Genomic DNA, 17,405 nt, shown 5'->3' on the forward strand with positions numbered 1-17,405 from the left:
CCACTTTAAATTAAATCCAAATATCCAGCAACATCATTTGGGCGAGCTTATATACTGCAGTAAAAATAATTTTAAAAAATACCATTTTTACATTAAAAAACTAATTTGGCACGTTATGCTATGATGAACAGTCAGTTAGCAAATTAGATTGAGGTTGAATCTCAACCTCAGCTCCTCTAAATTAATGTACACAATTACTTCTGCATTAACCTGTTGGAATAAAAACATATACTCCAGTTGCACTTTGAACTTTTCACATTTTAATGCTCAACTAATAAAGGCTGGTGTTAATTAAAGGTTGACTATGATTAATAAAGCAAATCATTACTGGAGTGAGGATAACGAGCTGCTTCCAGGTTCTGGGGGAAAATGGGGAAATGTTAGACCAAAAAACATGTCATTTATGGACACACAAAGGTTTGAAGTTGTCGAGATCTTGTTGCGGTAACTTAAAACTAAAAACCCGCTCGCGGTTGCTGGATGTGTTTAAACGCTCCTCAGAAACTCACGAAGAGGCCGACAAAACGATTCTGCAACGTTTATGTGATGAATTCAGAATTTAATCACATGATCACTTTAAGCACTTTTAAATTCTTATTTTGGCGTATGTTTGGAATATGAGCCCACACAGACAATTACAAAAAAGGGGGCGATCCAGTCAGAAATGTCACACCTCGATATTTCTGCCGGGTCCTCGCCGACTTTTCTTTTGTGGTTTTTTTTTTTTTTTGAAAAAAAAAAGAAGAGAAAAACATAAAAAAAAGAAAAAGAAAAAGAAAGGACAGACCACAGGAATCAACTGTTAAAGGCTGGAGATGCAACAAACATAAGGTAATAAATATTTCAGTCCATACTGCAGATACATAGGTTAAAAAAACAAAACAATAAGGCATCTAAAGAACAACGCGTGTTTTTGGTTGGGTTTTGTTGAAAATTACGCTGATATCAGTTCCATTTAAGGTCAAACGAATGTCTCAGACAACCTGAAGAGAGAAGCGTGTACGTGTTTCTGACCGGAGCTGGAACCTTGCAAATTTGGTCAAAGTGTATTGCGGAGAGTTCTGGCAACCTCCAGCAGAGGGCGCTTCGATGGTGACGCCTCACCGTTACCCTCCGTGACGAGGGGATCACACCGGATCTCTCTCCATGTTCATCTACAGACCGCAGTAAATTCAGGCTGTCGGTCATTTTACGTCCAGTGTGTAAGATTTGGCAGCATCTAGTGGTGGAAATGTGTATCGCAGGAAGCGAGCTGTCAGAGGAACGACAACATCTGCCGGGGGACCAACACAATGTCCCACGTCTGGACGTTCAGAGGTCAGAATTTTAAATTTAGATTTTCAACTGCGGATGTGACATTAATGAATACTTAAGCATTCAAATCAGTTTGTCCATTTCAGGTTACCATAGAAACGCCCCGAGTGATGATTAATGGGCATTGGTATTCTGAGATTATTGCACATTCTATTTTACACATAATAGACTATAAATTGAAAATCTTACACGATGGAATTTGAACTGTTATGAAACGAGGCTGAAGTGTGCAACAGGAGGTGAAGGGACGCCGCTGGCAACCATCACTAAGCAGAGACATGAACCTGAACTTGAATTAAGGGCTCTGACTTTCGAATACTTTTGAAGATGCTACTGTTGTCCAAGAAATTCTTCATATAATGTAGATTTAGGTTAGGATGTAGTCTGTGCGCGTGTTAGACGGCGCCGCTGTCTTTGGTGGGGACTCGTGTCTCATCGCTACAACTCATTATTTGGCAATTTTTTTTTTTTTAAAAGTGCAATACTATTCAGATTTACTGTGAGTAAAAGTGGAAAAAGTTGATAAATATAATCCAGGAACTGTGGAAGAAACTTTTCAATGATCAAATTACTCAAGAGATGGAAAAAAAAAAGATATTTTTGAGGATTATATCGGGAAGAGCTGCTTCAAACGGCACATGTTCACTTGTGATCTACGTTACTACACATGAATGGACACACATCAACTCACAGGCGAGAACCTTCACAGTTCTGCTCAGTCCTGAAACAAACTTTACTGGATGGAGATAATCTGGATCAGATAATCTGGATCAGATAATCTGGATCAGATAATCTGGAGGAAGTTGGCTCCTGGTTTCACACAACAAAACAGCCAAACTTTATGGGAGAGTTCCTCACATAAAGTTTTCAACATCTAGTGATTTCTGAGCCCGTGTTTGGAGCAGTGCATACAGATGGAGTTCACTCTGGAGCCTCCGGGGGGCGCTCTTCCAGGCGTGGCCGTGGTCGCCGTCAGGCATGTCCCTGAGCGCGCCTCTCCTCCAGACAGCGACACACCCACATGGACACCACCTCCGCGTTACCGTCGTTGTACTGCACGATGAAGGAATGATCCTAAAAAGCCAAACAAACAGGAAAATAATCAATATTTCATAGGTGTTTTTATGTGTTTATTTGCAGCAGTTGAGTCGTCAGACGTGTGACCTTCAGGATGGAAAATAAGGCTGAAACGACGTAAAAGCCGGCGTAACGAGCTCTCGTAAAAACAACAACAAGGCGACATTTGAAAGGCCATTACAAGATTTTTTAACTCATCCACAAAATCATTTTTTATTATCAAACAGATTGGAGCCACAAACATTATCACATTTGAATGTGGATTCTATAAAAAGCATTCATCTTCTACAATTATTCTAAACATGGTCGAGGAAATAATAATAAAATACAAATAAACTAAACGGGGATGTCTTTAAATGTTTACGTTCTCCAGATCAGCGATGTTTTAATAAGTGTTCTTAATGATCAACATGAATATTCACAGGTTGTAAAATGGCCCCTGTAATAAAACGGGAAGGTTCTGATACTTTACCAACAGTTAGCTCGTAAAGTTTATTATCATACGTTGTCGCGCCCACGTGACGTCTGAGCGACAACAGTCTCAGTCAGGAGGCTCATCTGGGGGATCCTCCAGATAGAGCTGGGGGTCAAGGAGGCTGGCGAGGGCTCCGCGGGTGTGTGTGTGTGTGGGGGGGGTGTGTGGTAAATGAGACACCTCAAACAAACTGATTCTGTCGTCCAGTTCCATAAAGAACAAACTGAGGCCGGCTAGACCAACCCTTCGACACTCATCTCCACATCTGACAAGAAATGAAAACTGAATCCTTCTCAAGCCTGTTCGTCATAAATCCTTAATCAGATTATGTCATGATGTCATCTTCTGTGTATTTACGGCAGGAGTGCCAGTAATTAACCTGGTTAATCATTAGCCTGGAGCATTTAACTAACTGATTAGCCCAGCTAGCTTAGCCTGATTAGGGCGCTAATACATTAAGAACTAAAGGTGCTGCTCTTTTAGTTAGTAAGTCCTCAACTTAAGTCATTTGGTAATGGATCAGATATTGAAACATTCAGAATTCAGATTCACTGTAAATACTAAATATTTGGTTTAAATATTTAAAAAAGATATATTATATGTATCTTATATATATAAGATATTCAATCTTCCAGAAACTACAGAGATTTTTAAAGGCTGAGGGAGTTCCATCAATCCTGTTGTCCTTCTAACAGACACTTTGGGTTAAAACAGTCTGAGGTTAATTACTCTCATATCCGTGTGTGTGTGTGTGTGTGTGTGTGTGTGTGTGTGTGTGTGTGTTTTAGATGTGGACACTCCTGGGTGCCCCTCTGTCCTGAACCCCATCTAATCAATCATTCTCTGCCTCTTCAGTAGAGAGGGAATAAGAGAAATAAAAAGGGACGTCCTGAGTGGCGTTATTTTAATTTCAACTTGGTGCTGCTGCTCCAGAATTAGACCCAGCCTGGCCAGAGGCTTCTGTTGGAAACTGACGGGCATAAAAGGGCATCACTCAAACCGCACCACTCCTCTTCACCCCTTCTATCTACCAACAATCAAAGCGCAGATGTACACAGGTTTGGCCTGCTGAAACCCGCATTCAACTGATAATTCAATTACTGGGAACTTGAAGAGGGCGGAGCCTGTGAAGTATGAATAACTGTGCCGTAGCGGGGGTCATTGAAGGTGTCGTGTCTTCCCGCTGCAGGGGAAGGTGGACAGACGTGAGATGAAGTTACATTAATCACTGTCTGACCGCATCAAAACCGGATAATCACCTGAAACTGCACCGCTTTAAGAGAAAGGGCCTGAACCCAGGGGAAATTCTATCCCAGTCTTTAATTGTTTGAAGCCTGTGTGGCTCTGTTTAATCCAAGATTAATTTATGCGATTTTAAATAACTCAGTGTATGATTAATATGCTCAGAAGGAATTAAAACGAGTTAGAGGCAATTAAAACAAGAGAATGGCCGTCTCCTCATTTGAATAGTGTTGGAGGAAATGCAGTGTGTTTGTCACTGTGTGTGTTTGAGGATGGATAGAAAAAGGGGGTCTTTAAAGATGATCATGCCAATCACTTGTTACCTCTGGAAACCTGTTGGTTTCTGCAGGATAACGCAGAAGAAGATCCTGCTGACATAATTCTGACGGCGGTGTGAGAGAGACCTGGTAGTTCTGTAGAACCACTGTCACAATACAACATAACATGTTGTTCAACAGACTGTTGGTCACAGGTCCAAAGCCCGACCCTGGCGGTGAGTGGTACCGTCAGTTATCTCAAGCAAAGCCACAGCAGCAATACAAAAACAAAGCAACCACATGGCTGCCTTCCTATATTTCTCTCTGTGCTGCCCTGTTATGGCCTTTGGTGGCAGATTAGGCCACACACACCATCTCCTGGGCTGCAGTGACCTCCAGGGTGCCTGATGAACTGCAGATTATGGACAGAAGAGACAACCCCAAGTGCCCAAACTTCAATATCCAAACACTCAAATTGTACAAACCACGACCAAACGGGCCATCGGTTCCAAAACGTGAAGCTCAAGGGTCGAGATTATTCGAGAGAAAGGTGCAGATGTTGAGTGATGGAAAGAGAGACAAAGAGATCAGACAGAAGTCTGAGGAGAGACTGACCAGAGCCCCAACAGGCTTTTAGCACACAAGGAGTTCTAAAGGAGACATGGACTTCTGAGTGGACAAAGAGAAGGAAGGCAGGACAGAAGAGAAGAAGGAGAGGTGGGAAAAGCAAAGGTAACAAATTCCTTTATCCACATTAGCTGATACAGGCATGATGAGGAGTTCTGCAACACTAATCTGTCTAAGCTACGCAGGTTAGGGGTGAAAAGGGAGGGGTTCCTTTGTCAGAATCCATGGGGCTCATCTGGTGCCTCTGTGTGTGTGTGTGTGTGTGTGTGTGTGTGTGTTTTGGGAGGGGGTAAAAATGTCTGTATCTGTGCCTATGAATAGAGAAGCAGAATAGGAAGGCTGTGCTGACAAGGGTGCTGACAAGGGTGCTAAAAGGCTGCGTGAAGGCTGCTGGCTGGGGAGTGAGGGACGGAGAGGGGCGGGGGAACGGGGATGGGCAGCAGGACGGGGGCCAAATGTCCATCAAATCTTAGTCAAAGAAAATTAAAGCGAGGGTCATCACTGTTTTCTCTGAAGTAGACACAGATTGTGCAGTTTAAATAGAACAGACGAAATAAAGAGGAATTTTTGGATATGAAATTGGTTCAAAATAATGTCAGTGTTGTTTTTTGTATAAGACAGACCATAACTAAACCACTAAGCTTAGTAAGTTTAATTCAGACAAAATGTGGTGAAAATAGGACAGATCCTGGGTATAGGTGTTACTTTTCTGTCGAGAAATGTTCAAATTAAATCTTGTTCAATTCCAGGGTCGAATCGCTTGATAAAAGATCATTTCATGCCACTTGTGCGACATTCCTGTCGAATTCTGATCACTTCTGTGGTGAGAAAAACACACCCTAAACCCCTCAAACTGCAGGAAAGTTTACATGGCTGCAGAAAAATGTCACTGGCTTTCGTTGCCTGCAGTTTCAAAATGGTGGCATTTTCTGTAGAGCACAGAGAGGAAATAAAGAGGCAAAACCGGCGGCTCGGCACGTTAACATACAGACCGAAAAGGTAAAGAGCTTTAATGTACTCGGGTAGCTGAAGGTAGGCTGAGAGGTGGGGAGCACAGACAATCAGCAGGGGTCCGTACGTGCCTGCTCATCTGTTCAAAAGGTCTAGCAGGACAGGAGAGGAGAAACCAAACCCATTTCTGAATAAAAGAACAAACACATTTGACTTGAAGTCATAGAACATAAAAGCAGCGTTCCAAGCAAAAACTTTCTCAAAATAAAATGAGTGTCCTCTCCCTCAGGACCAGCTTTTTTCCTAAACCGGTCTTTAAACGGCGCTGCCCTGTGCGCCTCCTGCCTGGTGAGAGACCGAGAACATGCAGAGTGTGAGCAGCTCTGCATTTACACCTTCCGTCCTCTCTCTGTGGACCCGACCCTGCTGTCCACCATCCGGGGACACAGACCGGAGCGTGTCGCAGCTTTTAAAAGCCCGTTTGTACAAACCGCCAAAGCTTCGCCGCTACTACGACCACATTCCATAAGAGGGAACAAGGGAGAGTGTATGAAATCTGCCCAGTCAAACCTGAAATGGTAACTGATGGTAACTGCTAACCAATTAAATATGGATATTGTGACGGCCCACTAGGCGGCCTCACGTCTGGGTCAATATTTGGGAATGGTGTTTTTGGCTGCGCTTGGTCTTGTGTTGTGTATGGCGTGCAGATGGAGCTGTCTGGAGCTGTCTGGAGGTCACCACTCCAGGTGCGGCTCGTTGACCCGATGAGCCAGGCGATGGCTTAAAACCACTGTTCTGATGTGGTGATGGAGACGGAGATCGGGCTGATCGGAGCGAGGGTCAGCTGCGGCCGTGCTGGAGAGCGCCAGTCTGGTTGCTAAAGCCTCGTTGGCTTCCCCCTTTGTTTGGAATTTCATTAGACCTTTTTGCACCTTACACTCTCCCCTTACTGATACTGCATTACATCCTTCGGTTCACCTTCAGCACTGATGTTGCACTTTAGTTATTTAATAAATCCCATTTTGTTAAAATCTTTAAAACGTGTGTGGTCTCCCCTTTTATGTTGTGGTCATTCTGAGCCAAGTGGCCATGACAATATAAAAGGAAATCTTTTTGAAAATAATTCAGTGATTTAAGTCTATGAATAAAAAAGAAACAAAACTGCTCTTTCAAATTCCATTTCAATGTCTCTAGGTTGAAGGATCCAAAGGTGCTGATTTTATATCAGAATTAATTATGTTTTGGGCATCAACATACAAAATAATGAATCTGCAATTGGGCACGATTTTGCTGCTCTGTGCACAAAGGCAGTCACACATTTTTATTCCCCTTTGTTCTGTTAATTAAGCTGTAAAAATACATATTTGCAGACTGGAATTATTTGACACCTGGACAAAAAAGTGGCCTGAATTATTCAGCCTGGCTCCAATGGGCGAAATTTAACAAAGTATCACTGAAGAGGTTTCAATCCCCCCATCAAGGTCCCTCGCCAACCCTCCCTGCCATCTTAAATTGGTTGCAAAAAGTTCATTACTGCTGTTCACTGAAAAGTAAGGCCGACTTCAAGGGTCCCTGACCTGAACACCCTTCAGTCTTAAAAGAAATTGTATACTCCAGGCATTAGCAACATAATACAGTTTAATAGATTTATAAATGCATGAATGTGACAATCATCTTCAATGGAGCTTTTTTTGTAATCTATATTGCATCGACTTTGAAAATGCCGTCAATAAAAGGCTTGCTTTAACTTACCATGAGGTTATTCGGGGCAGGTCTTTCTTTGGGTTGTCGCCGCATACTGAAAGAAGACGATAAAAGCGGTTTAAGCTACCTAATTCTGAGTTCTGATGGATGAATGAACATCATAGCCAGTAACACAGCAAACTAAACTGATTTTTTCAATTTAAATTACCTTTATTATACTCATACAGTATGTGTGAGAGTGCCCTCTGTGTAGACTTTGACCCAGTCTGTAAAAACTATACGTATTACATATTTTTGAGGCCTTGAGCTGGGACTTTTCTGCTGTTACCGATGGCAACAGCGACATGCATCACTGCTCAGTCTGTGAGGAGACAGAGGGGGAAACGAGCACCTCAGCCCGTCCTTTGAGAGACGTGAGTAAATAAAGCTGCCGCGGGGGATAGACAACAGCTGGCGACCAACGCACGGACACACACGGAGGTGTAGGCAGCCGTTTAGAAGGGACACGAGAGGCTAATGAGTCAGAGGAAAATGCAGAGTAAATACTGTCTTTGTCCTGTTGCAATAGGTAAATCAATCCTTTATATGCAGCTTCAGTAAAACTCAAATTTCTCTCTCAAACCACTGCGACCACAAGGCATTAATACACAGTCCACAGGTACTGTAAATGCACTCCGGTGCTATTGTTCGCCACCGATTCATTTACATTTAGTTCACCCTGTTTGATGTTATTGTGCTGGATGCATTCGTTCACGTCGCCATTGAGAGATGTGGATGAGGATAAAGTTATTAGGTCACACTTTCACTGAAATATGCACCAGTAATTCACAGACCGGTTAAATACTGCAACCAGAAGCTGTCAGCCTCCACATAAAGATGTGCAGCCGTGCTCCAAAACTCTGATTTGATGTCGATTAAATCTAATTTCTTTAACATTAATGAGGGTGCACAGTGAAAAGATGGAAGAACCACTGCAGAGAACTAACTGCTGGCGATCTAAACTGATAAAAGTGATGTCCCTTTAGATCAGAGGAGGAAGTGGATCAACTCCCAGAGATGCTTTTCTGCTTGTCATTTGGACTCACCACTGAGTGATGAAGTGAACAAACTTGTCACTGAACTGGCTGACTGGGAGCACTGGAGGATCCTGGGAAGAACACAAGACCAGTTAGATTAAAAAAAACAAGATTTCATTCTGGTAAACATTTAAATCAAGCGTACATGTTACTCCTGACAATGTGTTGTCCACAAAGGTCATAAGATAAGTGTGTAAACCAGACATGCTGTGTGCTATCATTGACCTTTGAACCATGTTCTGCTATTGTTCAAACAATAATAATTCCACCCTCTCACATATCTAATATTGTACAGTTTGGTCTTAGCAACATATAGATCATTTAAAATATTCAACACTAACACACACAGCAATGTTTAAAAGAATCAAATAAGACCCAAATGACGTAAAGGCTTAAGCGTATACAGCACTGTGGGCCAATGATACACAGAGATTTAAAAAAAACAAAAAAAAAACAACAACCCTCAACCAGGAATTTACTCAACTGCAGAGAATTAAACCTTGTGAAATCTGAAGTCCTGCTGTGCCATTAAAAACACCTCTGGGCAGTGTTCGCCATTCCTCGGCGTTCTGATCGGCGGGCTCCCGCAAAGCATGATGCATGAACCCATTTAAATTAACAAAGGAATGGGTTCCCTCCTAATCTCACTGCACTTCGCTGTACCGCCACCGCTCGGATGAGCAATATATCATAGCACATGCACGTACACATACACAGGCACGCACAAACAAATGCCCTTGAGCATCAAGCAGCACCAGCACCAGCGTGTGCCCCATTCAGAAGGAGAGTACCAAGTAATTCCTTTCGTATAGAGCCTATTATAGTACAGTGTATTATACACACTTAGGATGGGATAGGCCCATGGGCTGTGCAAATACATTTACATCTTACACAGCCTAAGTCTGGAACAAAATCACCCTGCAATTTCCTCACATATTAGCATGTGCATGCATCTTCCTGGACGCAGCACAAATACACACGTTTATGCATGTATTCATGTCTCCAGCTGAGAGGAGCGCTGCTGCAGCTTTGATGTGGCAGCAGGCGACGGGCACAAAAGACAAGCAGGCTGATGAAAGTGGCTGGTCTGTGTGAATTAGACCTCCGCTCGTCATCTTGCTTTGCTAGGAGACACAACGCACACCGCCAGGGTACAGGGCTACGAGTAAATATACATGTGATTGCCATGAAGTAATTATTAGGCAAAATTAGAGCAGTAATTACAGGCTTGAAAACAAAGTGGGAGTTCTTTATTAGTGAAACCACTTGCTATTCAACAAATGGAGGAGAGAGAGGAACATTAATGAGCGTGCACTGCGAACAGATGGAGGAACCATTAGTGAAAACTTCCTGCTGAAGATCCCTGAGCTCTAATGTCCGTTTAGATTGGAAGATGCAGTGGCTCCTCTCTTAGCTGCAGTTCATTTGTTTTTACTTTATAAAGAAAAGGAATTAAACCATTACCGGTAAATATTTTAACCTGATCCTTTGACGAGCCTTGAACTGACTCAGCATCATATAGGTGCTTTTTCAGGTGTTCTACCACAGATTCCCAGGCTAGTGACTTCTGTGTTTTACATCTTTCTGCTTATCCTTTGCTCCGAATCGCAGCATTCACCAAGACAAAAGAGAGAGAAAGTGCTTTTTTTTTTTTTTTTTTTACCTCCATAGGGAAAAGCAAACAGCCCAAGAAAAAAAGTGTGACTGATGAATCTATGTAATGGAATAATGAACAGTTCAGCTCAGGTCAATCCATTACAACCAAAAACACTTAATTATTAATTACGGACAATCAATAGGCGGAAAAGGACAAGCGACGCATGTTTAATGTGTAATGATGATGATGATGGGACTGGGGGTGGGGGGTAATTTGGACTACAATCACGTGGCATTTTGTTAATAATGCAATTATCAAATAAATGTAGAAGAAGTGGCATCAGTTAATGCACTAGGAGCACAATTGTAGAAACTCTAATTGTGAGCTGACACATGTAAATCCCCAAACCTTCAAACCACACTCAGCAATTTTAGCAGTGCGCAGGAGCCGTGTTTCCAAGGTCTTTTGAATCTGTGTGTGAAGGACAACTTGTTCTTCCCACTACACACGCCTCTACAGCAGACACATGCACCAACCCAGGTGTGACAACACTTCACAACAGCATACGTGACTAGTCTGCACGCACGGATTTCCTACTGTAGAATAATCCCAGATTATGGCTAAAACCTTGGATTGGAGAGTTCCATTTGCTGACTTGTTGAAGTTATTCAATAAACCCTGTCAATTTAAATGATCTGGGCAACCTGTCTGCTCAAAAAGAAATCTTTGATGAGATTAAATTGTGTTGTCATTTTGAGCGCAGCGAAGCTGTAGAGCTTCGTGCTCTTATAGCCACTATGGAGAAAACCTGATTAAACATTTTGCCTTTATAGTTCAGAAACATTCCAAATTGTGAAGCAGCCAGGTTGCTGCGTATGTGTCTCACTCATGGAAGGTCTAACCTCTGCCGTGTGCGTGTGTGTGTGTGCATATGTGTACTTCCCTAAGGCAGTTAGACAGGGTGAGGGTTGAGGGAGTGGGGAACAAAGCCGCCTGAATGGTTTGCTTCATTAAGAAACAAAATATAAGCTTTCCGGACCATTAGGACTGACTTTAGATGCAAAAGCACATAAGACGACGACTCACCTCATCAACGATGCATTGCAGTAACTGGAGAGGCTGGAAGAGAAGAAACATAGGGGGATTAAAAAATAAAAAAAACACAGTGCCTGCATGAGATTTCTTAGCAATAAGGACAATCAATAGTGTGATAAAATGATATATGCATAGATTAATCAAGTGTGGTGAGGTCTGGCATACGATCCTTCTTTCAGCTTTGTTCCTACTATTCCATAATGGCTGCTAATGTAATACCAGCTGTTTAAACATGATCTAATATTTCATTGCAAAAATGCAATCTGAATGTTTTTTTAAATGAGAGAGCCAGCCAAGAGTAACAGACTACAGTGTGGGAGACCTCAATTTTCCTCTCTGCTATTCAAATGCAATAAAACTTACCATTAAAGATCCTTGGTTTTTCTGAATCTGTAGGGCAAGACATAGAAAAGGGAATCAGGCGATATGTAATTAGCGTGTCATAATCAAAATGATGCACTTGGACACATTATGAACACTCTGAGAAAATGATTGCTTTCCTGTTGGCAATTTGTGAGTATGCGCTAACACCATTTACATAATGAAAACACACAAATGTTAATGGTCCCGCTCTCATTTGTGGAGAATGGGGGTAAAAAGATGCACTAATGCTGCTTTTCAGAGCAGCGTTTTATTGCTGCCCTCCAGGTTGTGGAAATGTGCCGGGATAGATTTTTGCAAACACAAAGATTTGTGAGGATCAGTGTGACGCAGGTGAAGAGACGTTAGCTTCCAACATAAACAATCCCCATTTTCGACTGTGGAGAAAAAGGAAGAAGCCACTAAAGAGCAGACAAATGGTCACTTTACTTTAGAAATTGTTAACTAACAAGCTAAAACTACAAGCGTTTGTATTACATAATCTACCAAAAAAGGAAGTTAACATTTTTACTAAACCTTCCAAGACTGAAAATGCTCATCCCGACAGATTTATCATTATCTTCTTGCACACCGATCTGTAACTTCCCCACATAAAGTTAACGACTGTAAACCCTTAAAGCGGAGCTTAGCAAGATGTCGAATAAAGCGCATAAATAAATTGCTCATTTCTCCCCGTCCTTGACGCTGCATTAGAACACTTATTGATTCACTCAATTAAATAAAGGTTTTCATGCAAATATCAAGAGACTTTTAAACCGCCTCTACATCCACTTTTGCATGATTCAAACACATTAAGAGCAACTATGGGAAACTAATTTGTTCAGAAATAATTAGGAGAACAATATTGCCCACTGCTCCAGAGACTGATAGTCAGAGACTTAGTAGAGGACTTATTTTCTTCTACTAGTTAAAGTGACCACATATTAAAAAGAAGTTAAACAATCCATTACTGTCTTTTCTCTTTCACGGTCTCTCATTACTGTCGGCCGATGATCAGGTCTGACCTTATGTGCACACTCGTGGTGAGGATAGAGGAAAGGTCTCTATGTAACCAGTGGGGATAAGATGATTTCATGACTGTCTTTTTATGATTTTTTTATTTTATTCCTCAGCATCCCTGATTTTTTTTGCTTTTGACGGCAGCTATGAAGTAGATGAATTTAGGAAAATAAAATAACTGGGACAGTGAGATTGTGTTTTTGCCAGAATTTCAAACTGAACTGTGAAAATGTGATGGAACAAATACTCAAAAGCAATTTTACCATTCATTTAAAAAAATAATCGCAGCGCTGCGAGCTGAACACACATCACTGATCTGGCGTCTCCAAAGAGTTTCAAAGCGAGATGTGCAAAAACTTCATTAACTCCTGTCACGGGATGCAAATGAATCTCGATATGTGGCAAAGAGGAATTAAAGAGACCTTCTCAAATCATGACAAAAACAGGGGTGTAAAAATGTCAACAATGGTAAATTCAGTTTAAACAACTGGAGCTGAATTAAAAGATACCGGCTTCCGTCTATTATTTCCTCTAAATCTCTTTAGTTTTCAGAAAGTTCTGCCTCTCTGCCTGCACTGAAATGCTCTCTGCAGAGTGAAGCAGGGGGGCTTTCTCAGACAGCTGTGCCAGCGTCTGCATAAAATGACAGTTTCTGCCCGAGGACTCCGGCTGGCTGCGCCCGACGAGCTGAATCCGAGCTCTCCCACCATACAGCTCGGATTCAGCCCCCAGGTGAACTGTCTGCAGTCCCATATGGAGTCAGGGGAAAATTAACACTAAGGTAAGGAATGCTGCATGACACCGAAGAGCTTACGATGGAGGACAGCGTCTAACATTTCATCTACAATTCCACTTGGTTAATTTATGGACTTTAGAAAACTTTGAAACGTCTGTAGAACATTTTATTGACATTTTAGTCATTTAGCAGATGGTTACAGTGAAACACAATCAAGCCACCATGCAATTGAGACCTATTTACTAAATACTACCTTACAGTCCAAAACTACAGATTGGAGAGAGGGATTGGAGAAGAAAGATAAGTGCTTTTAGGAGAGCTGGTGCTCATGGAAGAGCTGAGTTTTGCCCCTGATCTGACAGACGAGGGTTGAAGATAGTTCACGCAAGGGGGGGCAGAACGAGATAGTAGGGCAGCCACAAGAAACCAGTGGATTGTTGAAAGATTATCAATTACTTTCTACATATTATGCCAGCCTGACATTTAATGACCGAGTTACAGGTCAATACATAATGTATTTTAAACCTTTTGCAGAAAATGACCAATTTTATTCAACGACCATTGGTAAACATTGCTGGTTTAACATTGGACAATTACATATACGACATGTTTATTTCTTCCCAGAACAATATCTGCTCCTCTGAAGGTTAACAGCCAGGAGGTAACATGAGGTAACCAGATTTAGTTAGATCAGCTCCAGATTATCAAGATAAACCCATTTTAAGAGGCCAATTAAGACATGATTGGATTGGGAAGTGATTTCTGTGGTCAGCAATTACATTTGAGTGGAATTCCTTTTAATGAGAGAGGAAAATATATATCAAGGGATCCACAAACTACACAAGAATTTTTAACGGTATATTAAAATTTTCTTTAAAAAAAGATTTAAAGGAATGAAAAATATCTTTCCTAAACCGATGTTCAATGTTGTTAAGTTCCTTAATCGTCAAAGAAAACATGAAAAAAGGAACAAGTCCATCTGATGCTGCAGTGCTAATCAAGCTAAACCAACCAATAAAAGACACACGGATGGAAAAAGGGTACAAAATTGTGACTCACCTGTGGATACGGGAACATGCCTAGGGCCAACTGTGAAAAGAAAGAAGGAACGAATATTATGGCACATTTTTAAAGTTTTCTGAACTGTTTATATAAGACAAAATGTAAACAAATAAATACATACATACGGTTACATTCTCATTTCAGAAAGAGTCAAAATGGCTTACAGGACATTTCAGGTGCATGCACACCTCATGCACCTGTACACACACAGCATGAGGGAAGGAAAACAAGAGCAGACAAAGAATGGGAAAGCTGCTGTAGGCCCCAAACCTGGCAGAACCTGAGACTTTTAGTCTCTGAGGTAAGCTCAGCACCCCCCTGCCAGCAGCACTTCTTCATCAAACAACATCAGCGATTAGCTAGTAACCCCTCTACGATAATCCCCCGTGGAGAGCAAAACGGATGGATCAGGAGGAGAAGGGCAAGACTGTGGGATGGTTACATGTTTAGGATGGGGTTGGGGGTTGGGTGACAGCTTTCCCTGACATTTGGCAATTCACTTCGGGTGGGGTGGGCATTTTCATCTTGGTCAAGGGCAGATTATTGGCAACATTACATTATTAAAATGTCAAAATGTTCAACGTCTCTCCTTGAACACAAATAGAACAACTAGTGGGGTACAGATCAATCCAAATGGAGTGGAAGTGCAGGTCATTTCATTTAGCTTAATGTACATATCCACAGCTAGAGATAAAGAGATCAGGCTCAGAGGGACCATTGCTACATAAGTCTCTCTTTATCACCTAAAGATCATGTCAATAATTTTGACATGAACTCATCCATTACTGTTATAATTGTAAAAACATCAAACATTATTGACAAACAGAGCTGAGGCAGAGGCCCACATCATTTGTTAGACGGCGGAGAGACAGCCGCAGTCAGAAACAGATGGGAAATCAATAATGCAGGGGGAGGACAAGAGAGCAGGAAAAGTGAGACTGAAATTAAAGCCTTATTTGGAAACACATGTTGTCATACAGCTGCTGCACGCAAGCATGCATCTTATTCCGTTCTGTCAATAAGAAAAGGCCGTGCATAACACGTACAGGTGGATGTAGCACAAGCTAAAGAACAACCAACCTCCATGAAAGAGATTCCCACGCTCCAGACATCTGCGTGGATGCCGTACTGCTCTCCTGATATCCTCTCAGGCTGGAACGTGAAAACCATTAAGTCAACCCATGTAAAGATAGATTCTACAACTCACGGAGGAGTTTTTAAAGGAAGGACTCACCGCCATGTATGCATTTGTCCCCACGTATGTTTTGGCAATAGAATTCACCAACTGCAAATGAAATAAGATGCAGTCGCATAAATAATGTTATAAGGTCGTTCGATGGAAATAAAACAAGCCAGGAGCTGAACCATAACATATTATCTAAAGCCACTGTTGTGTCATGTTACTCTGGGCTACTCCCAACACAAGGGAAAAGGGGTAAGACAAGGAGAAGGTGGTGTGTGTCCGTGTGTGTCTACAATGGCACATGCCATCAATGACAGGACCGTGATAATGAGTGCCTGTTCCCTTATGGCTTTTTTAGTAGAACGCCCTGAAGAGTGAGGGGAGGATGGTCTATGTGGAGCAGAGAGATACACTGGAAAAATCGAGTGTGTAACACAGACAAGGTGTAAAAAAAATCACCTTGGAGCCTCAGAGAAAATGGAGGTTAAGAAAGAAAAACTATTTGCCACAGTAGTTATTTATTTATGTGTGCGTGTGTGTGCTGAAAGGGCAGGGTTGAGGTTTTTGGGAAGAGCTGAAGGTTGTCCCAAATGATTTCATTACACATGCTCGCATGCACGAACACACGACAATAGTTATCTGCTACCCCCGCTCTTCCCATATCTACTGAATACATATCAATGAGGCTTTGCTCTTGTGTGTGTAGGCCATAATTATAATAACTGATTTTTTTTTGAGGCTGCAGAACAATGGTGGGGGGAGGCAGTTAATATGAGTGGAAGACCCTCGGGAGGGCGCTAATGTTTTGACTTGAAAAGGAAAAGGGTGATTGACAGGCTGACCACACGCACACAGCGCTGTTGTGATGCAGCTCCAGACAATTGTGCCTCCTCTCTCCATCTTTCTCTCTCTCTCTCGCTGTCATGCTCGCACAAACAAATCAGCGTACCTGCGTGCTGACACCAAAGTCACAGAGCTTGACTTGTCCCCGGGTGTTCACCAGCATATTGGATGGTTTGACATCTGCAGAGACAAACTGCTTGATAGAACTGCAACACAAGCACTGTGCAGCCATTATTTATCAACACCAGCACGCCGCTTTACTCACCTCGATGAAGTATTTTCAGGCTCCACAGATACGTCAGGCCTTTGACCACCTGGAGATGTAGATAATTATAAACTTGGCAACATAGTCTCACATTTTAACCTGCATCTGAAGCTATAGATTCACTTTAATGTGACGGAAAGGTATGTAGAGAGTCATAAAATTACAATAACTAGAGTTTATAAGGCTGAAAATGTGGTTAAAAAAAAATACCATTTAAACCACACAAATGTGTCCTTCATGTGTTACAAATCCCCCTGTAATGTTGCAAAGTGTAACTGGAAGAGCTGATTTGAACCTGCACACACCTCTTGTGATTCTGTAATGCACGTTACCCTTTGAGATAAATTAAGCATTCATAAAAGCTGTCTGAAGCCCTGCTGAATCAAAAATGGTGGCGCTGAGAGGGGAACAACAGTAGGCAGCTTCACTAACACCCTCTTGGGCGCGTTCTGTCTGTGATAATTAACAACTGTGACGGTACAAAAGAGGAAAAGCTGCAAATTAGAATTAACACTGAC

The 17,405-nt window shown here is 41.9% G+C and overlaps 1 protein-coding gene across 1 annotated transcript in view; it reads right to left on the reverse strand.

Moving 5' to 3' along the window:
- Window positions 1–542: 542 nt before the first annotated feature.
- map2k5 (mitogen-activated protein kinase kinase 5) overlaps window positions 543–17,405 on the reverse strand; it is a 29,644-nt gene continuing 12,781 nt past the window's right edge. Inside the window, exons 13-22 of the mRNA XM_003969820.3 lie at window positions 16,888–16,936; window positions 16,729–16,802; window positions 15,831–15,881; window positions 15,677–15,748; window positions 14,594–14,623; window positions 11,782–11,808; window positions 11,410–11,442; window positions 8,736–8,797; window positions 7,699–7,744; window positions 543–2,388 (exon numbers count right to left, since the gene is read on the reverse strand). Of these exons, the coding sequence (XP_003969869.1) occupies window positions 2,287–2,388; window positions 7,699–7,744; window positions 8,736–8,797; window positions 11,410–11,442; window positions 11,782–11,808; window positions 14,594–14,623; window positions 15,677–15,748; window positions 15,831–15,881; window positions 16,729–16,802; window positions 16,888–16,936 (546 nt within the window). The 3' untranslated portion in view covers window positions 543–2,286. The remainder of the gene's footprint in view (window positions 2,389–7,698; window positions 7,745–8,735; window positions 8,798–11,409; window positions 11,443–11,781; window positions 11,809–14,593; window positions 14,624–15,676; window positions 15,749–15,830; window positions 15,882–16,728; window positions 16,803–16,887; window positions 16,937–17,405) is intronic.

Source organism: Takifugu rubripes, chromosome 13 (genome assembly GCF_901000725.2).
Source record: "Takifugu rubripes chromosome 13, fTakRub1.2, whole genome shotgun sequence".
Taxonomy (NCBI): domain Eukaryota; kingdom Metazoa; phylum Chordata; class Actinopteri; order Tetraodontiformes; family Tetraodontidae; genus Takifugu; species Takifugu rubripes.